General features: G+C 39.3%; 1 protein-coding gene across 3 annotated transcripts in view; it reads right to left on the bottom strand.

Moving 5' to 3' along the window:
* snrka (SNF related kinase a) overlaps positions 1-20,624 on the bottom strand; it is a 49,435-nt gene extending 28,811 nt beyond the window's left edge. The window contains exons 1-2 of one of the 3 annotated variants that reach the window (XM_067511844.1): positions 20,601-20,624; positions 18,556-19,269 (exon numbers count right to left, since the gene is read on the bottom strand). In XM_067511844.1, the coding sequence (XP_067367945.1) occupies positions 18,556-19,219 (664 nt within the window). In that variant the 5' untranslated portion in view covers positions 19,220-19,269; positions 20,601-20,624. Of the gene's footprint in view, positions 1-18,555; positions 19,270-20,105; positions 20,491-20,600 lie in introns of those variants that run through there. The other 2 variants (XM_067511843.1, XM_067511842.1) reach the window with 2 other exon arrangements.
* Positions 20,625-22,666: the final 2,042 nt, after the last annotated feature.

Raw genomic sequence — 22,666 nt, forward strand, 5'->3', positions numbered from 1 at the left:
TGAGCGTACATGTTTGAAAGTAAGTGTTTGAAAAAACCTATAGAATACTAATTTAAACAAATATTTATACATAAAAGAACTGTTTAGTGAGTATATAAAATGTGTCTAAGTTGCATCACTGTACCATATATCAGTGAGAATTTTTGTTTTTACAGTTTAGTTCTACAGTGATGCATTTATTTTAGTAAACTGGGGACAATATACTTAACTGGTTAGGAATGACTTGATGTTTTGGTGAGAGAGACACTCCCCCAAATCCTGCAAAAATGTAAAATTTTTGCATGCTCTTATGCCAAAACCAACTTTGACCATTAACCTTAACTATTTTTGTTTAAATCAACAAAAGACTAAAAAAAAGCAGCAAAAACATGGATATCGATGTGAGGCAAATTCGAACTAGAAAACCTGCAAAGGAAAAAGTTAAAATGACTTTTTAAAACAATATTACGTTCAGGCAAAGCTGTAGCTAACGACTGGAAGTGACTGGGTCTTATAACTGAAGACTAAAGAATCTTTCCACAGCATACACTTAACAATCATCTCTGCTGGCTGTCAGTACTTGCCTGATCGGGCAACTGTATGATGCACTTCACTTGCCCTCTCAAACTATAGTTTTTATATTCATTCAAATATACCCCCTTAATGCTTAAGACACTCTGCAACAACAATAGAATGCTGTATCCAAGATTTCATATGGTAGGAAAAACTCAGAATAGGCTGTTGTGTCATTTAAATTATATTGAAGGATTTTGCGGTTATATAATCGCACAGGCTGTGATATGTTAACTACAATTAAATTACTCATGCAGCACTAAAGCAAATGTACATTGCATACTCAGGATGATTATGTTTTTCACTGCTAATTTAAATTACTTAATTTGCCAAAAGGCTCACAGCCCTAATGTCCTTATAGTAAGTGAGACAAGCCAACCCTTGCCTAAAGCAAAAGAGCTGAAAAATACTACCGATCACAAAACAAAATGATGATGAGAAATACAGTCCTTGACATGCTGTAAAGTTGTCTGACACAGATCTTTTTTATAATTTTTTAGGAGACATTCCTGCTTTTATTAGATAGACAAGTTAATTGCGGAAATAAAACAGGGGAGATAAGTGGAATATGATATGCAACAAAGATCTAAAGACCGATTTAAACCCTGGACAAAATGGCTATATGGCATGCTGCTAGCTGCGTGTGTGTGTGTATACACACACACACACACACACACACACACACACACACACACACACACACACACACACACACACACACACACACACACACACTGCTATCAGGATGCTGTCATGTAGCGTGCTTTCTGAAAACTAGCAAAGCAACTACTATAAGCTGGCTTGCACTTCACAATATTTCACAAATTGTGTGTAAAAAATTTTTAGAGACTATTTCACATCAATATTTGCAGACAAAAAAAAACAAACAAAAAAAAAACACAAGACATCTTTAGTGTTTTCAATGAGACTGTTACCTTGATTATTCAGGGTATCATATTGTACCCTTAGTTAAACAAACTTTACAGTGTTATGTGGCAAAGAAGTTGGTTAATGGGCCATCTAAACTATCAAATACATGTACAGACACCGGGTAGAATACTTCATAGCTTGCACTTGGAGGAATATGCAAATGTCTCGTTATCTTTGTCAGAGTCGAGAAGTACGAAATATTCCTGCAGTAATTACAGTTTAAAGTTGTTAAATCAGCATTAAATGTCAACAGTTTTTATTTTAATAGTCCAACAGAGTCGCCTTTCAAATATTTCCTGTTGCATGGTAACATCTGGATTCATCCGGATGTTTTCTGAATTCTAAAATAATAAAGCATGGGATTTCTCAAAAAGTCTAACCGGTTTGGTTAATGTCTTTTCAATGTTTTAGAATGAGTGAGAGGATGAGCAGACTAGCATAATGACCATGAGATGACCATGTGCAAAGCTTTTAAGGAGGAAAGAAAACATGAAAAAAATATGCAGTTAAATTGTTTTTCTACAGAAAAATTCCGGTATTGCTCTACCCCTACTCTGAGAAACGACGTGAGTCCTGGCATATTCAATTTGTGAAAATAAAAAAGTAAAATAGAAAATAGTCTGAACAATAGTAAATCTACAGTATGCAAGCTTATCTGAATATCTTATACTAGAACTATGTTGCTGTCGACATGTCCTACAGAACAGCACTGGCAGCAGTACAGAGAATTCCCTTCTAAAGGTTTTTGAGCCCCATTTCTAATATAAGAACTTCAATTATTTCTGTTTGCTTTGATATTTTGCAGCTTTTTATTTACCGTCATCTAATATTTATTAATGGCAGATGAGCATAGTAGAGTAGGGAGAGAGGGCTATCAAAATGAATTCAAATGTACCGACTCCTGGACATACACCCAGTTGTGAGATCTTAAGCAAAGATTGACATCTTTGCACAGCACACTCTAAATGATTGTCTCAGACAAAGTCCCAGAGGACGCCATTCAGCTACTGTTCACTCTGTTCACCGAGGCGATCGAACGGCCGCGTCCGATAAGGCTAAAGGGGGAGGTGTGTGTTTGTCAACAACTCGTGGTGCGGAGATATACAGGCGGTTGATGAACACTGTTCGCCAGATGTGGAGTTTCTACTGCTGAAGTGCCATCCTTATTATCTACCAAGGGAATTTACTGCTGTGTTTTTGGCCGCTATTTACATGGAGCTAACGCCACTCCACCACTCGGCAAACTCCATGACGTCATCAGCGCGTTAGAAACGGCTCATCCTGACGCTGTTTTTATTGTTGCTGGGGACTTCAACCAGTGTAGTTTACGGACTGTATTCCCCAAATACCACCAGCATGTGGACATTGCCACCTGTGATAAGAACACTCTGGATCTTGTTTACAATAACGTGGTGCATACAGGGCTGCACCCCGCCCCCACTTCCTGTACCCGGCTTACAGGCAAAGACTGAAAGAAGCACACCCTGTCACCAAACAGGTTAAACTCTGGACCCCAGAGACTGAGAGCACCTTGCAGGACTGTTTTGCTCTGACAGACTGGGATGTGTTTGAAGCTGCAGCCACTCTGGAGGACTCTTCCGTCAGCGTACAGGATTATGCTGAGTATGTGATTGGGTACATCAGCACTTGTGTCGATAACATCGTGCCCACCACACAAATCAGGAAGTTTCGAAACCAGAAGCCCTGGATAAACAGTCAGGTACATTACATGCTGCGTGCTCGCTCTCTTGCATTTAGATCAGGCAATGAGACCGAGTACAAAGCTGCGAAGTACGGACTGAGAAAAGCCATCACAGCGGCCAAGAGGCAGTACAGAGAGAAGCTAGACAGCTTCTATTCTACTGCTGACTTGTGGCAAGGCCTGCAGCACATCACAGACTACAGGACCACCACCAACATTATCTCAACAGACAGCCTGCCGGACGACCTTAACACATTCTACACCCGCTTTGAGGCCCCAAGGTACACTGCAGAGAGGGGGCTCACACACACCTGGACCACTTAACCCCCCCTCCCCTGCACCAACCGTCTCAACAGCCCAGGTACACAAAGCTCTGAGGAAGATCAACCCCCGCATACCAGCAGGACTAGACAACATTCCTGGGCGGGCCCTCAGAGCATGTGCCAACGAGCTGGCTGATGTTCTCACCTCCATCTTCAACCTTTCCTTAAGCCAGTGCACCTTTCCTTCGTGCTTTAAGACCATGACCATCGTCCCCCTGCCTAAGAAGAGCCCACCCACCTGCCTGAATGACAACAGGCCAGTGGCACTCACTCCAATCATTGAGAAGTGTTTCGAGAGAGTGGTGCTGGCCCACATTCAGAGCAGCATACCCGCATACCCTCTGTGACTGGCTCCTAGACTTTCTGACAGGCAGGCCTCAGTCTGTCAGGATTGGTAATAGGACTTCAGCCAGTATCATCACAAACATTGGGACTCCACAGGGTAGTGTACTCAGCCCTATCCTCTACACCCTGTTCACCTACGACTGTGTCACCTCCCACAAGGACAACATCCTCCTGAAGTTATTTTATTTTACTTTACTGTATGACATTTATTGTGGACGAAAAAGTAAGAATTTCATTGTGCAGGGAAACAAGCTTTCTGTCTGTGCATATGAAAATAAACACTTTGAATCTTGAATCTCAACAGAGGGGTCAGCGCCAACTGAGCCTGGCTGGCACTGACCACGGCAAACTAGGTCCGACAAGTCATCATGAGCAAATTACATTCATTATTGCCGTACAGTCATTAAGTGTGTGTCCGCCTTTATCCAGTCATTATTCCAACATTCTAGCTGTAATTGCTGCTGCCTACAAACATTCTGTCATTTAGTCCTGCCTGTCCTGCTGTTATTTCAAACATGTCTGAACCCACTTTGAACTGTCAAGTCTCAAGTGGGCTCATCTTTTCTGTTGAGCTGTGTCATTTCAAACAATGCACAGCTAATACTCATAAGGAGTCACGAGAATGGGTGTAATACGGTGGTAAAAATCTTTAGTTATCAGTTATGTTAAAAAAATCTCAGAGAGATTTTGGGACAGCAGTGTTTAGTGGTTAGGAAGGTCTGAAAATGTGACTGAGCATGACATCAAAATAAGTTTAAGATAGACTGGTGACCGTTCCAGGGTGTACCCCGTCTCCCACCCCATGACAGCTGGGATAGGCTCCAGACTCTCACAACCCTGAACAGGATAAGTGGTTACAGATAAAGATAGATAGATGGATTCTAAATGGGGTTTTCACAAGTTCCAGATAGTGACTCCAGTGCATCCTCAAGCCCTGCTTTCGAGCCCACCCAAAAATCCTAACCACAGAAGAAAAAACTGTTTAACTCCACAATGCAGTACTATAGTTAGGATTTATTTAGGTTTTCAACACTCGAACATGAGTGGGTGAAGGATTTTTTTTGGGAACAGTTTTGTGTGGCTACCACTGAAACAAGAATATCTTCCTTTGTTCAAATGATAAAAGGTCTGAGTCTCACACCGCTCTGTAGTTAGTAACTAAATGCCCTCAGACTGAAGAGCCATTACACGTTGCTTTCCACTGCCTGCTTGTCATGCAGCTCATCTCTATAGTCAAAGTGGTTTGGGGTACAACAAAAAAAATAAAAAATTAAAAATCAGTGTTGTCTGGCTTATACTGTGGGTGATCACTTAACAGTTAGTGTCAGTATTTCCTGTATTTATATTTGTCAAAACCACTAAAGTTAAACTATTCCTGTCTGGTGTCGAAATCTCGTTCCCCCGATGTGTTTCCCCTTAGGATAACTTGTTGTACCTACCCCTAGGTGGTTAGGGTTAGGACAAGTTTGGGCTCAGGTCAATGCAAAAAAATCTTGATAGGGGAAGAGAACTCCACTCAACACTGGGTACCTTTCTTCCTCCCTCATTAATTTGTGATTTATTCTCCCCAATTAAATATGCCATAGTGTTGTTTTCCCTGTTTTTTTAATCAATCTAAATCTAACATCATTTATCCCTTGTTATGTTACCTCTTTGCATGCTCTAAGAAAAAGAAATGGCCACAGTTGATTAGGTTGGTTTCTTAAATGCATGAAAAAAACTGTGTCGCTATTTTACTGCTGGTGGTCTTCATTGTGCGGTTATTCATTGTTTTCCGCCTAAATGTTGCATTGTTTTTTCCTTGTACAGCTAGCTAGCTGCCTTTACACGCCTCAAACTCAAATCCTTTTCATGAATTCCTAGGTGTTTTAAGTTAATCATAAAGCCAGGAAAAATGGCTACACCAATTACTCATGTTGAGTTCTTTATTCACTCTTAATTGAGGCCTCACTAAAAATAAATTTACCAAGAAGAATTGAAACCTGGCATTGCATGTTGCATGACAACAACAATTCTCAGGTACTTTTCCTACGCCCTTTGGTAGTGTCACATCTAAACTGACCGGTTGTAAACAAACCAAATATAACTTTGATACCTAAGGAATGTAACATTGCTGATAGATAAAACACAAGTGGCGTCTAAGTATGAATGCTGGTTAAAACCAGGACGTACATAGGCAGGAAAAAATAGAAAAAGACAGACAAGCCACAACTCTCCCACTGTACTCGTTTAACTAGCACAAGCCTCCCTAAACCCACTAAGCCTCAAAAGGCTTTAAGCAACTTTTGTTGTAGAGGGTTATGAGGGATTTTTTCCATTGCAATTTCAAATGTTAATTGTATCACTGGGGCATATTTCTCCTTCTTGTCCTGCCAGTGAGAGAAAGAGCACCAGAGGTTGAAAAAAAACACAGCATACAGGAGCAACCAGTATGCTCTAATGCAAACAGCACAACGGCACATCTCTGATCAGTAGAGGAGAATGTGTTTATAATAAACGGCTTTCGGCTTGTCCCCTTCAGAGGTTGCCACAGCGAAATGTGTTCCGCACGTTGATTTGGCATGCGTTTATGTGTCGGATGCCCTTCCTGCCACAACCCCCCCAGTTTATATGAGCTTTATCTGGCACCAAGGTCACCCTTGGTGGCTGGGCAGGGCCACACCTGGTGGGGTAGGATTCAAACCTGAGGCCTGCTGCATCCCAAACTAATGCTCTACCGCTAAGCCACCAGGCCCCCTTAGAAGGGTGTATACTTTAAAATTAAAGTATGTGTACATTATCTTTGCACATTTGGTGTTGCGAGTGTGAGTGAGGTGAAAACAGAAGAAGGAGAGGAGAAATACATAAGTGATGAACAGAGCTGCTGTTGCTGAATATGGATGAGGGCCAGAGCCCCAGAATAAAGTACAGCTCTCTCCCTGCTTCAACTTGTCTTCTATTAGCATGATGGCTTGAGGCTTCTTTCTTGCTCTGAATAGCAAAGACACAAAAATTCTTCATTCTTAAAATACTGAAATGGTATCTAGGGATTACCACCTTTATTCAGAATTATGGACAGCTTGCTTTTGGGTTAGGGTTTGTGGGATTTGTACTGGTAATTAGGACTGGGTGTAAGTTAAAATTAATTTGAATACTTATTTTAATGACTAAATTAAAAAAAGTACACTTTCTTCACTGTCACTCAAACAGCAGCTTAAGTTCTCTTAAGCTGTTTCTGTTTCATTTGAGATGCACACGTAAGCCCCTAAACTTCTCTGGACTTTACCCAGGGGAGCTGCATGTGAGAAGCAAACGTCCAAGTCAGACGATCAGGCGTGAACAATACCCCGACAATTCTGCAAGCCCCTTAGTACAATTTTGAGATAATGTACACTGCTCTATACAAATTGTTAAATGGGGTTGTTAGAGCAAATGGACACGGTGTAAATGTTTCTATCAGGCTAAATGACGTGTAACACCCTTTGAATGTTCGTAAAACTAATTCATTAAGCTAAATATTACACACCTCCCTCCACTGACCAAGGGTTGTTAATACTGGAAAAAAAACTTTAGTCTTAGCAGTGTTACACTTAACGCAAACGTTAGCTTTATTGACACACAATGCTCCTCCACAGTTCGTAAAAATGTTAACATGTGAATGACATAAAACGATCATTTGTTACTTTTGCCATGGTGAATGTAAATACTATACCCTTGCTGTAACTGTACTGTGTTGTTGTTGTTCGAAGATCATTACAATGATGTGATGAGTTCTACGAGTTCTGTCAGGGCTGATGAGAGCACAGCCACCATGACTGTGCGAGTCCTACATATATAGAGGAATTAATGCAATTTCAAAGGCAGACGTGACATTTACACCCTGCTCACAAGATGTCACTAACTTTAGGCGGACTGTAGAGTGAGGTCTGTATCGGTTTTGCCTTTACCTTATATACTGGAAATTGTCCATAAAACTGAAATAAACTGAGATAAGATTTTTAGAGGCTGAAACCACCGAAAACCTCCAGGGACATCAGGATTGCTATCTTACACCTGCCATACTCACATTCATAGTATCCATTACCATAGCAACATTTGCTCCCCATCTCAAATTAGAGAATGGAACATGCCTCTGTCAGGCCCTCGAGCAAACCTGTCCACACACTGTAACATGACAGCCCAACACAGCCTCTATGTCTCACTCAGCCTGGCAAACTCAAGCATCTAAGCATACAATTACATTACCCATTTTTATTTTAAGTGCCATTTTCCGTAGTGACTGACAAAGAGAAGACATTTGAAGTCACAGTCATTAATGCAACTTATTATCAATGACTATAACGCCCCCCTACTAGTTAGTATTGATAAATAAGATTCAAACAATGTTCTTAGAGGAAACAGGAACCCAGCTCACCCTCTCCACTCAACCACCACCGTTTTCCCCAGCTCCACTTTAAAAAAAAATAAATAAATTTCCCCCCTACTCTGCTTTTCTTGAAAATTGTGTATCTGGGTGTTGGGGCCCACCATGTTCTACTTGTTTTTCTCTACTCTTTCCTCAACACACACACACACACACACACACACACACACACACACACACACACAAACAAACACACACACTTCCTGAACATCCTCTCCTCCTCCTCTCTGTGTTACAGCAGCACCATGATGCTTTAATTAGCAACTGTGGGATTTGCCTTTTGGCACCTTTTCCTTTCCTGATCTACATTCAGGCTTTGTATGCTTTGTACGCTAAACTGCCAAGTAGCTTGATGTGAAAGCAGCCACAGTACCAATAAGGAACCAATAAGTACTAAATGTTAGCGAGAAACACCACAATTACCAATTTTAAGTTTCTGCTGTAGCTTTTCTTAGTAGTAGCACTAAAAGAAGAGACTGTATTTAAAGTGCTATGATGCTGACAGTGTCATACCACTAAGTTGCGTTTCCCCAACTGCAGAGGAGCCATTGCTAATTATGTTTCCATGATGAACACCTTTCACTTACTTACATATTTGTATGGCTGATCATCATTTAACAGGCCACATGCCAGAGATTTTCATATGTATAGGTGTGGCTATGGCTCTGTTAGAGAAGTAATCCATGAAGCACAGGTTCAGTTTAAATTCCAGGTCCTCCTGGCCACATGTCAAAGTTTCCCTGGAGAAGACAGTGGACAAACTAGTATTTCCTTGCACCTATCCACAACAATTTCCCTATGGGGATCAAAAAAGCCAATAAAACCTATTCATTATCAAAAGTACTTATTCTGTTAAGAGTTGCAGGTCGTGCTGAAATCCCAGAGGTCAGTGGGTGAGAGATGGAGTAACCCCGGACAGGTCACCAGGTCGGGCACTCAGGACTGACACAGATTAAAATAAAATAGAAAGTTGCACATATCCCCTGAACACCCCCTTTTATGCCACTGTTGAAAATTTTAAAGAGGTACTTCATAGTTCATGATTATCACATTACATTTTCAGACACTCAAATAAAATTGCGGTAAATAGAAAAAGGTTATGTTTTTGTAAAGCCAAATTGCTAAATTGTTCCTTCTCAGAAAATATTTGCTGAAAATGTGAAAACCTCTAACTATGTAGTCAATTGATAACCACTAAATTTTTTTTTTGGGGGGGGGGATTAGAAGGCAAAGAAAATATAATGGTACACTGGCAGCCCACCCAGAAAATGCACAAAAACCCATTCAAAATCCCAATGAGAGACACCCATGAATTTTTCAAAGCCATGCTACGTAACTTGCATGGTGTGTTAAGATTAGCATGGAGTGGGCCGCATTTTTCTGTGATCTAAGCCCAATCAGCTGAGTCAGGGCAATGTTGTTTCTAGTTTATACATGTAACCTGAAGAAACAGCCAGAGTTTAACAACTCTTTTAGAAATTAGAACAACAAAGAAATATGGATTCATGTGGTCTATTTATAGTTCTAAATATTTACAATTATGCACATTTTTCTTAACCTGTATAACCAAAGTGGACCTGAATCCAAACAGGATTTCTAAATGTCTGTTTGAACCTAACCTGCCGCTTTTTATCTTCTTTATGACATTTTTAAAAGTTTAAATTTGGCTGGGTAGTTAATTACACACTTTCATATGACGTGAAAAGCACAGACCGCATTTATTTTTGCTTTACACTGACTTGAATAATAACCAAAAAGGTTTTCAGACGACCCAAAACGCATTTACTAATAATTAGCACAAGCCCCAACAAGTACAGTTGAGGCTAAATCAATATGGTTCTAATAGTGGCCTTATTTGGACAAATACTTTCAAATCTCTTCTGCCACCTCCTGCTGTCAAGCGGCGTTTACTGAAAAATAATTTTTTTCCTGATGCGTCAGTACTGAGTTTAAGAATGGTTTCCTAGTCAGAGCTTCACTGAACAATATGTGAAAACCGATGTTTATATTCACATTAGTACAATATACGCGACGGCTTATGAATCCCAAAATCATGTTAGTCTGCATATGAACAAGCCTGTCAACTAGCATGCCAAGAAGTCAGGCCTATTCAATAGCCTGTGATGATACAAAGCGATGGGCCTCATTGCACAAATCAGCACTACCTCTAATTTGGCATAGATCACTGAAAGGAATAATTATACTTAATAACCTCTATTCCCCAGTCTGCTTGCTGCTTTTCTCTGCAGTGGAATCATACTGTGGTGATTAGTAATCCAGCAGCTCTGTCTTTGGTCAGAATTAAGGTCAACATAATTTCCGTTCTTTTTCTCCTCTCCTTTAACCTGCGATTAGGAAAATAACCAACATAATGTGGCTGTGATAAAATACCCTAGTCTTCATGTTCATGTCAATTGGCATTGAAAAAAAGATACAGAGAGCAAACAAGAACACAGCTGAGGGATTCACAGTCATGTGCTGACTTCTTTACCTTGTTGTGAACATCAGGATAAGTCAGCCAGAATATGTCCCACTCAGCAGCAGTGTGTGTAATAATAGCAGATGTCTCAGATCAAGAGCAGACTCGACATCTGCCAACCGAACCGGGCAGTTGTTCAGGAAGTTGAAGGGTATGAAGATGACAGAAGAGTACAGTACCATGCAAGCCAAAGTGGAATGACCAAGTCGATATATAAACATCTACCACCAAGGTTGAAAACTGTCTGGCAGCATGTTCTGTGTGACTCACACACACACACACCCATTGTACCTTCAACTCAACATACTGACCATGCTGGAAAGTCAGGCATAATTCCATGGTAGTGGTGAATATTAATGCAATGTTTCAGTCATTTGTAATAGTAACAGTGACATAAAAGCATACTTTTCTACTTTAATAGGCAGCAGCAGATCAAAGCATTTTTTTAAATTAGGCAACCAAATGGGGGCACTCACTTAGGGGGTGTGCAGGTCAGAACTTAACTAAAAAGCTGACTTTTTATTTTTCGTAATTATTCATAGTTTCTACAATTATGATACACATACTGAAACCAAAATTAAATCTTCTCTACACACGAGGTTAGTAGTCAGCCTGCAGCCTAAATGTGCTCATTTTTTGCTGTCATACACCTGCATGGTGATCCAAAAACTATTAACATTACCATTTAATAATTATTATTTGAAAAGTACAGACTATATTAAAAAATATATTGCTTCCTGTTTTTATGTTCTGTATGTTGATAACATGTAATAATTGTCCAAATCCACATTTATTTTATTTATATTTAATAGGCCTACATTTTCCACATTGGACAAGCAAGTTTGGCTAATAGGACAATGGATCTAAAAAAGCTGAATGTCAAGCCCTGAATCCCACCTTCAGTCATTTCACAGTTTTTACCTCAAGTTCAAAAATTAATTTGCACTCTTTTACCCCAGAATGATAGGTCCCCACTGTGTAGTGTGAATCTGGGAACCACACAAACGGAAGAAACTGAGCTAATGACTGGTGATAATCCCAACTGTCGACATGATTTTAGTAAAAAAAATAAAAATAAAAATTGTGCACTTGTCAAATTGGATGACTGCTGTAGCAATCAACCCTGCAGGTGTGTCAGACTACCTGTCCCTGGGTTAGGGCAGGTACCATGTTGCTGTAATATAGCAAATATAGTTATCTTTCCAGTGATCTACCTTTTTAAATTGTTTATCATTAGACAACTAGTTAAAGAACTGACCACATATTTTGAGATTCTGATGTTAAAAATCCGAATAATTGACATTAGTGTGTTAGCCTGCTAAGGTTTCTATATGGGGACTAAAGACAAAGTATATTTAAGGTTAATGGAATATAATGTCACTCATTCTGCACATTATTGCTATTTTAAAATTCTGACCCACAGCTGATGCCAGATGAAAAGTCTGTGGCTCACCAATGTGAGGAAATGTTTTGTTCTTTTAAATAACTCGATTACTTAAAAAAAACATTAAGTCCCCAATGAGGAGTAAAAATGTTACAATTTTACTCACAGCAAAAAAAATATTTTTTTTCGTCCAAATAATAAAATGCCATAATTGCTTCTGCAACTGTTAGCAAAGTAGGCTTTCAACTTAAAAGAACTTCTACCAGTGGAACCTTTGACATGTGCATGTCGTTGCAGCTTGAGATTGAGCACATCTTACTACCTTTTCCACCTGTCACCCCATTCAGTCATATTTGTCTCTCTATGGAACTCTGAATAGCTGGCTAATCCTCACAATAACTGAAAGCTGACCATTTCCTCTCTTTGTCATTGTGGCTAAGAAGGCCTATGTCCTTCTTTCCCTTTTTAAATCACTCTTTTAGTGTTAATGCATTAGCTTCTACTCAGTTTTTACATTATTCAGATACTCAGAAACTAATGAAAGAGAGTGTTTGCATATATTAACAGTTAAACAAGAAATACAGACTGTAACAAATAGAATACAATACAGATGATGTTGCACTCAAAAAAAAATATTCAGCACAAATAGCCGTCACACCCAATATCAAGAAATAGACCAGACCTGCTCCTTCTCCTCCTTCGAGGGCATTATTAACACTGGCGATATTGAAAAAAAGAACATGATATATGTATTCTGCAATCCCCATCCTAATTCACAACTCTCCTCCAGAGCTTCCTCTCTCCCTCAAGACTCCGCACTAAAAGGTGTCTTCTCCTGGGTATCACTCCTCCACTGTATTTCCAGCAAAGCAAGGCTTGTATGTCAGATGAAGATTAAGCTCTCAGCCATCAAGTCCTTCCACTCAGAGGTCTCACAGTACTGTAACAAATTGTCTGTAGTTTTTTAATTTTTGCCAAGGTTCAGGTATTTCCAGCACATGTGGGAACTCTGATACAAACATTTTCCTTGACATCTTAACTTCTCCTTCTCAAATACTTAATTAAGGCTAGAAAAGCTATTCAATGATAGATTCCATACTGTGCGTCAATTAAGGCATAACTACAACATAAAAACACATCATGATGACCACAGTCATCATGGCCAAATGGCTTATTTTATTTACATTAAAGTTGCACATACTAAGGTCATTTTCTTTCTCTAAAAGCACAGTTTTAAAAATATTTGGGATGACAGACAAAGCTTAACATTAGAACCTTCAACATATGGTGGATATCAGAAATGGTGCATGAGACAATCCCACTTTGGAGGGTGTAATCGGGCCGTCACAAATTCCTTTTTAATGGTAAAACCCCCTAATGAAGGTTCTGTTTTGATGATCCATTGTATGTCTCATAGTAGGAATACAAATTGTTTCGTGGGGACACCGTAAGATTAGTGGATGTGAAGGTATAAATGTGGTGTTCATACTGCAGTGTTTCAGTGTTGCAGTGGGACAGCTCCTCCAGCTTTGTTAAAATGAAAGGAATAAGTGATAAGGTAAGAGCGCGTAATTTAATGGAGCTATTTAGTATGTTGTACATAATCTATGTTGCAGAAATGTCCCTGAAAAACTGACGATAACTAATAATACAATATTCCTAAAATGATTCCTTAATTCATACTTCTTCAATAGTGTTGTTGCTGTATGATCACAGTGGAAGATACTGCTGTTGAACATTGTCATGTAGCTTCATTGATAAAGTTGTGGTAAAATAAATAACAGAAACCTCTGTTAATGGAATGTAACAACTCACCAGCGTCACTACAACACTACAGCCTCAGCAATCATCATACAGGTGACTTAGCACATATGAGAACTTAAAAAAAAAAAACAACTAAATATTGTAATATTCAAAAAGTAGGGATTTATCAGGTGACATTAGTTCAGCTATTTGTTCTCACTGAGAATGTGTATTTTATCATTTAAAAATACAGTACAATTGCTGCTTTACAAATAAAATCTTTAAACTAATGTGGTTATGAAGTGCTAATTGTTTATTGTAAATTACTTGAAATAATCCTCATATTTTCAATATTCATTAAATGTTTATTGAAGTTGAGCATATTTGTTAATATAATGTTAATAATCATAAAATCAAATAGTTATATTTAAAGATCAACTAAAAAAACAAAACAAACTGTGATGTACTGCTTAAGTTACTGTACAGTACTAGCCAATCCCTACAGTTGATCAGGTACTTGAAAACCCACATCAAAAGCCCAGCAAAGGTCATCTTAGCATGTCAAAAGTGTGAACAATCACTTTAGAGCATAAGACCGGTCATTGTCTCCATTTTCAACAATCTCGTGCACTACAACCTCTGCTCGCAGTTCATGTCTATCAGTCTCCAAACTATGAGCAAACTGTCATTCTATCCAGCTGCTATGTGTCAGCTCCCCTGATGAACCTGTTTGTCCACACAGTTCCTGCAAATCATCAGTGAGTCAATGTGAAAAACTTGTTATGCAGCACAGCAGTTTCATAGTTGACACAACCAAGCACAGCAGTTTCGTAGTTGTGCCTTTGATATATATGACTAGGAAATTAGTGTGTGTGTGTGTGTGTGTGTGTGTGTGTGTGTGTGTGTGTGTGTGTGTGTGTCTCTATACAAGCTATTCTTAACATTCTGGCCTTCGACTAAAAAATGCAAAGATAAATAAAGACAGAGCTAGATGGGTCATTCACATCAAGGAAAACTCTGTCCTGAAAACTATCTTGCATTTTATACTGTCCTATACATTATTAAACCTTTAAACTCAAACGTTTCTATTCTTAAGAAAGACTCGCTGTCAGCTCAGCGCCGTTCAACAGTTAAAATCCATGGAAAAAAGCAGACATAAGACAGATTCACAGAGACAGAAACCACATTGTGCAGAAACTGTACTGAAGCTAATCAACATATCAGTCCAGAACTGATTCATTTGCTTTTTTCATTTACATCGAATATACCAATAATGCATAAAATAAAAACATTTTCTGAATATAAAACTTGGGGAAATGTAAAATAAGTAAAACATGCACCACTACCAATTTGTATTATACAGTTGAGGAGCAACAGTAATGAAACATGCTACCCCATAGAGCTACATGCAGGCTGTCAGATGCTGAAATTAAATTTAAACAGAGACAGGGCAGACAAAGCCTGCTCACTAATTATTTTCTACTGCTGTTTTGCAACATTTTGAATCAATGCAACATAAACCACCTAAAAGTAACACTTGCACAAATGTGACACTTACAAAGATATAACATGTTTAAAGCAAACATGCAATAGTCATATTACAATTTTAAGAATTAACACTGGATACAATTAACTTGACTTTGCAGCCCCATGTAAAATGCTTCAGTCCCTTTGTTTCAATTGAACTGGTGGTAAAGGCACACAAGCCAGCAGAGTGACCCTGTGGTGCAACCATGTAAAATATACTTCTTCCAATGGCTAGTAGGATGATTAACAAACATTTTGTTTGAGGTAGCACACAGATAATAAGGAAGCTGGTCTTTGGCCAAGCAGTCTGAACCAGATGAATGAGTTCTAATCAAGGCCAGCCAGTCTGTCAACACACAACTGCGTAATCACGGCATCCTGCCTTATGCTCATCCTCTTCGGTCCCACTACAAAACAATACCATGGATTAACTGTACTTCCCATCTACTGGCAGCAGGCAACAGTAACCAGGACGGCAATTAAAGGCCCCTCTGGCTCTTCTCTAGAAACACTGTTGTGATGCCCTCATGGTGCAGATACAAAGGCCTGCTTAACAGAGCTCTGCAGTGCACAGGCAAACACAGTGGTACACCGGTTGATATGGGACATCAATGGCTACAAGTAGACAGGAAGGCATCAGCTTAATGTTTGATGGAAAGCTTCAGCTGAAGGTTTTCATGCAAGCTTTACCCCGTCTCTACAATCAGTTGGTAGAGGAAAGTAAGACATAACTGGGTAATAAAACTACTAATGATCAATAATGTATTACTTTATGCTGCCGTCATTGAGAGGGTGAACACAAGGAACATGCTAATCAATAATGCTATACGTTATTGTCAGTGTTTGTCTCACAAACATACACACAAACATACTCTCAAACCATTGTCGTTGTTCTTATTTCCAGCTGTTTAACAGACAGAAAGTGCAATAGTACAGTTGCAAGGTTTGTAAGGGCTAAGCAAAGCTATTTCAAAGCAGAGAGGGGGAGAGCTGACAACAGACAGAAATGATTCAGAGTCTAGGTTGGACACTTACTTTAGCATAGTGCTACAATAAGTCACAAGTCAATTCCCTCAGATGCCTAGCTTTCTCTCTGTCTGCTCTGCTATGCTCCATACATCATCTGCTAAGCCCCCCAACACACTGCCCTGCACTTAAGGAACTAGTCATTATCAAATTAAAATAAATTAGATGCTGCAAAACCTATCAAGCAAAAATCACTGAAAATCTATGAATGATTAAAAGGGCACCTTTTAGCAGTGAATATCTACACTGCTATTTGTGCTGTTCATTGAGTCTGATGTCATGGGAGGTGTCAACAGCACCTCTCCACATTAAAAAGAAGTTTCTGAGCATATTTCTACTAAAAACACATTCAATATTGTTACATACTGTAGTTTTGAGTTTTTGAATTTTCTAAAATCCCTAAAACTGACTGACAACAACCTGAAAATCTGATATTTTAGGTCACCATTTGATAACTGTTTTGGATGCATGGTGTCACCAAAATATTTAGTTGGTAGCTAAAATTTACTTAAAGTTCATATTCGCCACTATTTTAAGTCATGAGCTTTAAAGTCAGTAAGCTGACTTTTTTAATACTAGGAAATTTAGTGAACTAATATGTTTATTATGTCAGTCTTGTACCTGGCATTATGAAATCGTATCTGTAGTCTTTGTCCCTACGTAGGAACATGTTAATACATTTTTTTTTTTTAAACTTAACATTTAAGAATGTGAATTCAAACGCAATTCTCCACAGCTGATGATAAGACAGCTTATATTACAGAACTGTAAGCCTAACCAGCATCCCCCGACACTCCCTTTGAACCACATTACCCCTCTTATTACTTATTGTCTGCAGCTAATAAAAGATAAGCTGTGCGATCTAGGCATTTAGTAGACAGCCATTCACTCCCACTGTTTGTTTTACAATAACTCCGTAGTTACCTCGTAGATACCTCATCTAGGACCTAGGTAACTAGGGTAAAGCATCTCGTGTCTTCACAGGGGCACTGCACCAGCACCAATCTTTCAAACACGTGGTCATACTATTGTACAAGAGCACGCAGTACAAAAGGTATGTACTGCATCCTTCTCTACTTTGAGTTAAACAAACCGTTTCAACATTCGTAGGATGAGTGAATATGTGTGGGTTTGTGTTTAACTTTCAATGAAAGAAATAACCACAATTTCCTCATTGCTTCTTCTGCACCTCTTAGGTTTATGAGAACTGTGACATAAAAAGGGGAAGCAAATATTACCTAGCTGACTGCTTCTGTATGCATCTTCTACACAGTACAACACACAGATTTCTCTTTCAGGATTAACACCACATAAACAATCACACTGACCAAAAAAAAACAACCTTAACTAGGCAAATCTCATTCTATTCAAATGTTGTAACTAGTCCAATGCTTTTTAACATCATTCAGACTATTCAAACAAACCCTGTGAACCAGTCATAAACAGATGTACAATCTGTCCGTCTGCATTCATAGAAAATCAATGAGCCAGTTAATTTACTGAAATGGGACACCCACAGACATCAGCACTAGTAGAGCTGACCTTCTAGCACATGGACTATGGCAGCCTGCAAATGGATCTGTGTCAAGTATTAACAAGTATCCCAGTAGAATGTACAACACAAGTCTACTTCAAATAGCATTGCACGGAGTCCTGACATAAAACTGATGACGTCTGGATAAATCAAACTTTGTAATCCCCAAACAATCCATGATGAACACGTGTTCCAGCACTGTAAGCATACCAACAGCCAAGGTGTTGGAGCAAGGTGTGAAAAGAAAAAGTGTGAAGGTGCTACCCACAGCCAACCACATCACACCACTGTTCTAAGGCTAGATTTAAAAATGAGTATGATAAAGATATCCTGTGTTGTCTAATGTCAAAAGCACAAAGCGATGCTTATTTTGAAGGTGAAGGAGTTAATAAGTGAACTGGACACAAATCTGGCACTGCAGGCAAAAAGCTGTTCCAAGTCAATAGATCATACAATGACTAATGTGCCTCAGGGAAAGGCTGAATCAAACAACTTGCTTACATCCTCTTTGGTAGTAGTGCACTACAACTTTCTGCCATCCTCTAATTAAACAGAGAGACTTAGCGCATTACTTTGAAACTAATCATCAGCCTACATATTTTACATACCTACTGCTGGAGCATCATACTCATCACCTAGTAGAATTTCTGGTGCGGAGTATGCCAGAGATCCACAACTGGTTGTTAGCTTTTTCCCAGGCTGAAACTTATTACTAAATCCAAAGTCTGTTAGTTTGACCAGCCCTTGTTTCTCAAAGAACACCACATTCTCTGGCTTGAGGTCCCGGTGCACCACATGCAGCCGATGGCAATAGGAGATAGCATGGACAATCTGAGCAAAATATATCTTGGCCAGTTCTTCATTCAGACCCTCCTCATGTTTCATAATGTAGTCAAACATATCTCCTCCATCACCTAGCTCCAAGATCAGATAAAGCTTGGTCTGAGTGTCTATCACTTCATACAGGCGCACAATGTTGGGATGCTGGACCAACTTCATGCAGCGGACTTCCTGGAAAAGGTGCCCCGTGGCCACAGTGTCCAGCTTTGTCTTGTCTATCACCTTTACTGCAACTTTCTCCCCAGTGAAGACATGGCGTGCCAGCTTGACCACAGCAAAGTGGCCACGACCCAGCGTTTTGTCTAGGTCATACAGACCAGCAATCTTGCCATCATAGCCCCGCTTAAAGCCCGCAATAGCTGGAGAAGGTGATGGAATGAGGGGAGCCCCCACTGTGGGCAGGGGCTGGTTGGATGAGTCCTGTGGGTCCATTTTAGTTTAGTTCATCGAAGGCTGAAGAAGAAACCCATGGCTCCAGCTTCCTAAATGACACATAAGATATGCAATATTACTACAGTTGTAATGATGAAGGACTTAAGCTCATAGTAAAGGATGTAAAACTGACCAAGACACAGATGGCTCTTTATAAAAGTTAAAACATTTCCTTGTTTACCATAATGCCCCATTTGCCTGACATTTCCAGTGTACCTGCCCACTCCCTTACGATGATGCAGAATAACGTTTGGATACACTGCAAAGTATAACAGGCTGCATTAGGAGTCTAGTGCAAAGACTTGTCGAAAATAATATGCAAGTAAACCTATAAAAAGCCTTTCGTGCATCCTCAGATTGTTGAAGCCTCAGAGGCGTTGGGCTTGTTTTGACAGGACGGCGGCTGCTCTCACGTTAGCTCGTTTACCTTGGCGTGCCGCCTCGTGCGCGGTTACAGTTATCAAGGCCAACTACAAAGTAATACAATCACATAACGTGATGTAGTCATATATATGCTCAGTTGTTATACTAGCACATTAAAGCCTAACAGAACAACGTTGGCCCAGAAGTCAGCCGCATACCGGGCCCAGCAGTAACGCGCACACCTAACATTAGCCTAACGTTCCCAGGGGCTAGCTCGTTGTTCATTGATTGATCAACGTTACCAAGCTTTCCTAAAGACTGGCGATAACTGCTTTACTTCTTTCACGCTACAATGTTGACCGCTAATTTGCAAACACACCAGAAAGCTACTTTTACCCAAACATGTTGTAGTGTAGTATCAAAACGCTGGTGACAAAGGTGCACAGGTGCGGCTTTCAATATCACACAGCTAGCCTCGGTTAGCATTTAGCATGCTAAAGTTACTACGGCTTGCTCAGCTCACCTCTCTAGCCTCTCTTCGGTAAACATAAAGCCCTGAGACCGGTCTTCACCGGGTACCTTGGCATCCGGCGGGTGCTGACTATCGCTGCTGGTCGCGAGTTAGCAAATGATGGTACAGCTTCTTTGAGGTGATGGCGGCACTCAAGCGGTGCCTATGCCTAGAGCTCATCCGTAAAACGAGACATAGCATCGCTGGCAGCGGCAGCCCTAATCGGAATCGTTGTAACCTCCCATCAGAGGCGGTGGGGCTGTGTTACATTCATGCGCTAAATAAGAGGCGACATTTCTAATACGCTCACACTAAAGACTGCACGAGCCGTCCGGACTTTACTATCGGGCACCCTGCGCCTCATCGTTCACGAAATAAGTGGAAAAACAAAAAAAGCCACATGTTCCATTTAGATCAATCAAAAGGCAGACAGGCTAGTTTTGTCATACCAAAAAACTCTGACGATTTTGCTAATAGTTTTATTATTGCTCAAATAAAATTAATTACCCGCAGAGCAAGTTTTATGTAGTCACAAATTGAGAGCTCAAGTCCATACGAGGATCACCTGAAGGCAGCATAAGAGCATCACCAACCGCATGACGTCAAACAAACTCCTCGGGCTGGGAAAGGTTCTCAACAACTTCCCCAGTCTCTCATAAAGTAAGTTTAGTATTATTGAATACTGAAATAAAATCTGAAATCTGTCTTCTACAAGATTTTCTTAATCTGTAATTACATTCATGATTTGTGTGTGATGCAGCCCTTGCCTGAATAGTCTTTCAAATAAACAGCGTACAGTGACATCTAGTGACAGACAAAAGCATAATTGTTTTAGCTTTTTTCTTTTTTTATTTTCCTCGAGTAGGCTCCATCTCTGATTTTCTGGAAAATCCTTATCACTGCTTAAACGTAGTACAGTTTGTTTTTAAGCATTACAAAAGGGGTTTTACAAACATAATAAATTAATTCGACTTTGTGAGGGAAACCAAGGAATGTTTGAAAGCTATGTCTGAATGCTCACATATAGCTTTCAGCCACAACAATAAAACCACCTGGTGGTTTTGGGTTTTGTAGACGAGGTTTTATTTATTATATTATTTATCTATTAAAAACTAGCTTCTATATCTTGACAAGTGGGTGACTGCATCCCCATCCTGTGATCATATTTATTCTATAATTCGTTAATTGTTATTGTCCCCATAAACACGAAATTTGTTTTGCAGTGTGGTAAAATTTCAAGTTTCAAGTTTTTTTAAAATATATTGACTAAAGAGAACCGCACAATGGTTACTAACAACAACAATAAAGCATAAGAAACAACAAAAGAGAAAACATACAATTTTTCTAAACACGACAAAAGACAGAACAGAACAACATGTCACAAAACACAACAAAGGAGAAAACACAATTTTTACTAATCACTACAACAAAAGACAAAACCCAACAAAATGAGAAAATACCATTTTTACTAAACACACCAAAAAAAGAAATAAAACATAACAACAAAAACACAAGAGGCCTTCACAAAACAATAACAAAGAAAAAACACAACAAAACCTTTCAAAACACAACTAATAAGAATTATGGAAAAGGTAGGGATAACAGTGCTTCTTTTTTATTGGACACAACCAAAGTCAGTTAAGGTCAGCATTCATTCAGCAGTCATTGGTTTGATATTTTTGGAATAAAATAACTACACAAATGAAACCTACATTGGTTGCTTTTTGGAGCACTGAAGGTGTTTCTTTGCAAGTTTTCCTTCATTTGTATCTATCTGTGAGAAACTTTGATTTCAATTACAGTTTAAAAGACAAGAATCAAACTGGAAATTAAGCCTTTGAAATCAATGCATACTGGGATTCAAGTTTGTGTCTTCCTCCCTGCATCTCTGTAAATTAATTTAAACAGTAAGTGCTGCTTGCTTTTCTTTTTCCAAACTCAAGAGGGGAGTGTTGCTTTGTATTCGATTTGTCACCACTGTGTTCCTAATGGCGTTCTTCAGAATAACTTTATGGGAGCTTTGCTAGAAATTGTGTCATGGGAGAAATCTATAATGCATGTTCTTAAGTTAAAAGCTCAAGGCTTGTCATTATTACAATGTCATATATATCTAGTGGCCCATTCCATTCTGAATCTAACACATTTTTTGCTTTGTTTTTTAATAAAAAGTAATTCTTTTCAAGACTCAAAAGTGGATCTGAATGATGTTCCTACATGACTGTATCTTATTCAACCCTTTTTGTCAACTACATGGGTATTTCTTCTTCTGTAACTGCAAGGGACTTTTTCACAGACGATATGTCACAGTAGGAAGGTGTAAATAATAACAATGTCGTTGATGCCAACTGTCTCTTTTCTGTCATGCTTTACTGGGGACATTTGGATATAACAAAAGCATCATTAATGTGTAATGTCAGTAGTAACAATTGTGCTCCGGTTCAGAATGTGCTTCCTTTTCCAAGATATTTCATACCATACTAGCGTATTTTATGTCTTAAATCAGGGAGCTGAAACTTCACTCTATTGACATCTTAGAGTATTTCACATGGACTATCAATTCTGCTCTAACCATT

The sequence above is a fragment of the Channa argus genome, chromosome 7 (genome assembly GCF_033026475.1).
Source record: "Channa argus isolate prfri chromosome 7, Channa argus male v1.0, whole genome shotgun sequence".
NCBI classification, from domain to species: domain Eukaryota; kingdom Metazoa; phylum Chordata; class Actinopteri; order Anabantiformes; family Channidae; genus Channa; species Channa argus.